At 45.7% G+C, this 2,778-nt stretch overlaps 1 protein-coding gene across 1 annotated transcript in view; it reads right to left on the bottom strand.

Annotated features, from left to right (window-relative positions):
• Window positions 1-443: 443 nt before the first annotated feature.
• Window positions 444-2,778, bottom strand: part of LOC119587939 — a 32,317-nt gene continuing 29,982 nt past the window's right edge. The window contains 3 exon segments of the mRNA XM_037936651.1: window positions 444-1,489; window positions 1,625-1,859; window positions 1,861-2,761. Coding sequence (XP_037792579.1) covers window positions 780-1,489; window positions 1,625-1,859; window positions 1,861-2,761 — 1,846 coding nt within the window. The 3' untranslated portion in view covers window positions 444-779.

Raw genomic sequence — 2,778 nt, 5'->3', positions numbered from 1 at the left:
GATTTTTTATGATGTAAAACATTCTTTGTTCTGTCTTTCTTCGTTTATCTTTCTAATCATATATAGTATTTTACAACAATGTAATGTAAATAATGTAAATCTTACGGTCATTTACTATATTAGTGTGTATGCATTTTCTCTTAATATCTGGTAAGCTGCCTGGTGTTTGTCGAAATAATTGTCGTATATGTATTTTTCAAAAATGGGTGATAGCTTATGACAAGCAGGTTAAATGAAAAAGAGCTTTAAGGTGTCTTCCTGAGGGATCGGTCTCTTGGAAAGCCCAGTCATATTACAGACGAACACTATTTGGCTAAATAAAAATATCTGATTCCGATTTTGATTTTTTTTATACAGCTAAAAATCTCAAAGAAAATGTTAAATGTTTTATGGATAACTACTGTATTAGTAGGCTTGATGAAAAGATATACAATAATATTTAATTTAACAAGTATTATTAATCATTAGTAAATTTGTGATAGTGTTTATGCGGCTGGAGTGTTATCTGCAGTTAAAATAATCTTAGGAATTCATATATATCTCAGATGTTAGAACATTTCAGATCCTACATTTTTCCTTCTTTGAAAGGCACACAATTCATTATTCTTTTTATCAGTAGTATCTGGGAGTTCCAAATGTAAAATGATTTTCATATTGAAACAATGCTACCTGAGTGACCGTAAAAAAGAACTTTCCAAGTGAAAGGTATCTAATCTGTTCTGATCAGTGACAAGATAACATATTCAGTGTTAGATTTATCGTCTCCAAAACATGTGCAATTAATTGTATACAAATACTACTAACCACCAATAAGTGACATTAAAAGCCAAGAATGCAAAAGGAATCACTGATCTATACAGAGACATAATCCTAACGCGTTTCTTTTCGAGACTTGTGTCCTTGGCGCTTTCTCCTGCTTGGGCGTGCAGGAAGAAGCTGGCGGCGTAGTCGATAAAGATTATCACCATGATGTTGAGGAACAGAAGGCTTATGGCGAAGAAGAACCAAATGTCGATCATCTTAACGGCGGCGGTGTCGGGGACGGAGCGCAGCAAATTGGAAAAGAGAGTATACAGCACCAGGAGGTTCGTGAGAGACAGATTCGCACTCACGTTCAGATCCTCGAGGAAGAGCGCAGCCCAGCTCACCAGCAGGAGCAGCACCGACGGTACGAAGGTCGAGAGCAGGATCACTCCCTGCCGGCGATGGAGTTCGAAGCAAAGACTAAGTTCAGTTCGCGGGTCGTTCATGATTCGAAACGCCACGCCCTTGACCGTGTAGAGAGCGAGTTCTTTTGGCCCGGTGTAGGTCCCTCTCCAGCCCTCGCGCGAGAAGCTGACTCGGTCCTGGTAGGCGCGGGAAAGCCGGAGGTTGATGCTGCACTCTTGCTTGTCGAAGGGGTAGACGTGGAGATTGAACAAACAGGTGAACTTCGCGCTGAACTGGCGAGTCATTGTGAGGTCGTTTTCTGTCCCGGGGTAAGTCAGATCTGCAAAGAAAACGTGCTTATAAATGAATCATCCTATTGCAATTATAACAATCAAAATTTATAGACTAATCAACATGTCATTGTATTCTCATAAGTTTAGAATGGATTGGAGCCATATATGCTTGAGCAGCATACCTCTCTCTATGCTGTTAAACATGGGCAAAGTAGCATTGTTAGCAGTAGTGATCATGACCTTCTCGTCCAGGACCTTGGGCTGCCCTCCCTCGAGGTCCAGCAGCTGGAAGTCAGGAATCCACATTCTATCCGCTTGCGTTGCCGGGATCGGCGTCTCCTTCCCGGGCGTCAGGTGGCGGAAGCTGAGCCTCTCGTCGCGCCAGGCCAGAGTTGTGAAGAACTCGAGCGTGACGGACCATGGCGATCTCATCGATTTTGGCAATGCGGGACAGCGTCACAGTGGGCGTGAGGGTGAGTGCAGCGTCCGTGGGTCCTCGGGGAGGCAGATGGGGCTGGTAACTACTCCCGATTGCAACAACGTCGCAATTTTCTTCATCACTGCCGTCTGAACAATCATTCCATAAATTACAGCGAAGACTTCGCTCGATACAGTCTCCCGAGGAGCACACGAAAAGGTCGTCCGTGCACTTTGACAGAATCATTTCAAAAACACTTCCCTTCTGCATGTCGCAGATCTGCTCGACGGCCACCCAGCGATGAGTCCCCACAGGATAGCTGTTGTGTCCGACTTGTTCCGTTCGAGCCAAGGTCACATTTCGGTCTATGTCATGCAGGTGCCACGATTCGTCTCCTTCACTCCAGAAGATGAAAAGATCCTCATGGCCGCGGAACACCAGACGCCCGCCAAAATACTTATCCACCCGGAATTTCCTCTGATAATCTATGTCGAAGCAGAAGCCCCTGAGGTACAGAAGACTGGGCGTCGGGAGGTGGCAAATCGCGCATTTCTTGAGGCTGCACCGGTGATTCGCCCAAGTACCATCATCTAAGAGCACCACGCACTGGTACATATCGGCCCTCATTGGATACGGCTTTGCAAAGTTGAGGTACTTCGCCTCCTCGCCGCTCTCGATATTGACCCAAGTATCGCTCTCCTTGTTTTTGACAATCCCGAGCCAGTATTTCCAATTAGATTCAGGTGTACAGCTGTCCATGAAGGGCTTGGCGTTCTTGAGAAGGACATCATTACCGTGGCTTGAGGACGGCGCTGGCATGGTACCCCCAATGAGCCGGCACAGCGCCAAGGCTGTCGGGAAAGTCAGCCACTCTGACAGCACAACGTAGTGTACCGTCTCCCTGTCAAGGAAAATGGT

The sequence above is a fragment of the Penaeus monodon genome, chromosome 23 (assembly GCF_015228065.2).
Source record: "Penaeus monodon isolate SGIC_2016 chromosome 23, NSTDA_Pmon_1, whole genome shotgun sequence".
NCBI lineage: Eukaryota > Metazoa > Arthropoda > Malacostraca > Decapoda > Penaeidae > Penaeus > Penaeus monodon.
Note: the sequence above shows the minus strand (reverse complement) of the source record. Positions and strands in the feature narration are given on the sequence as shown.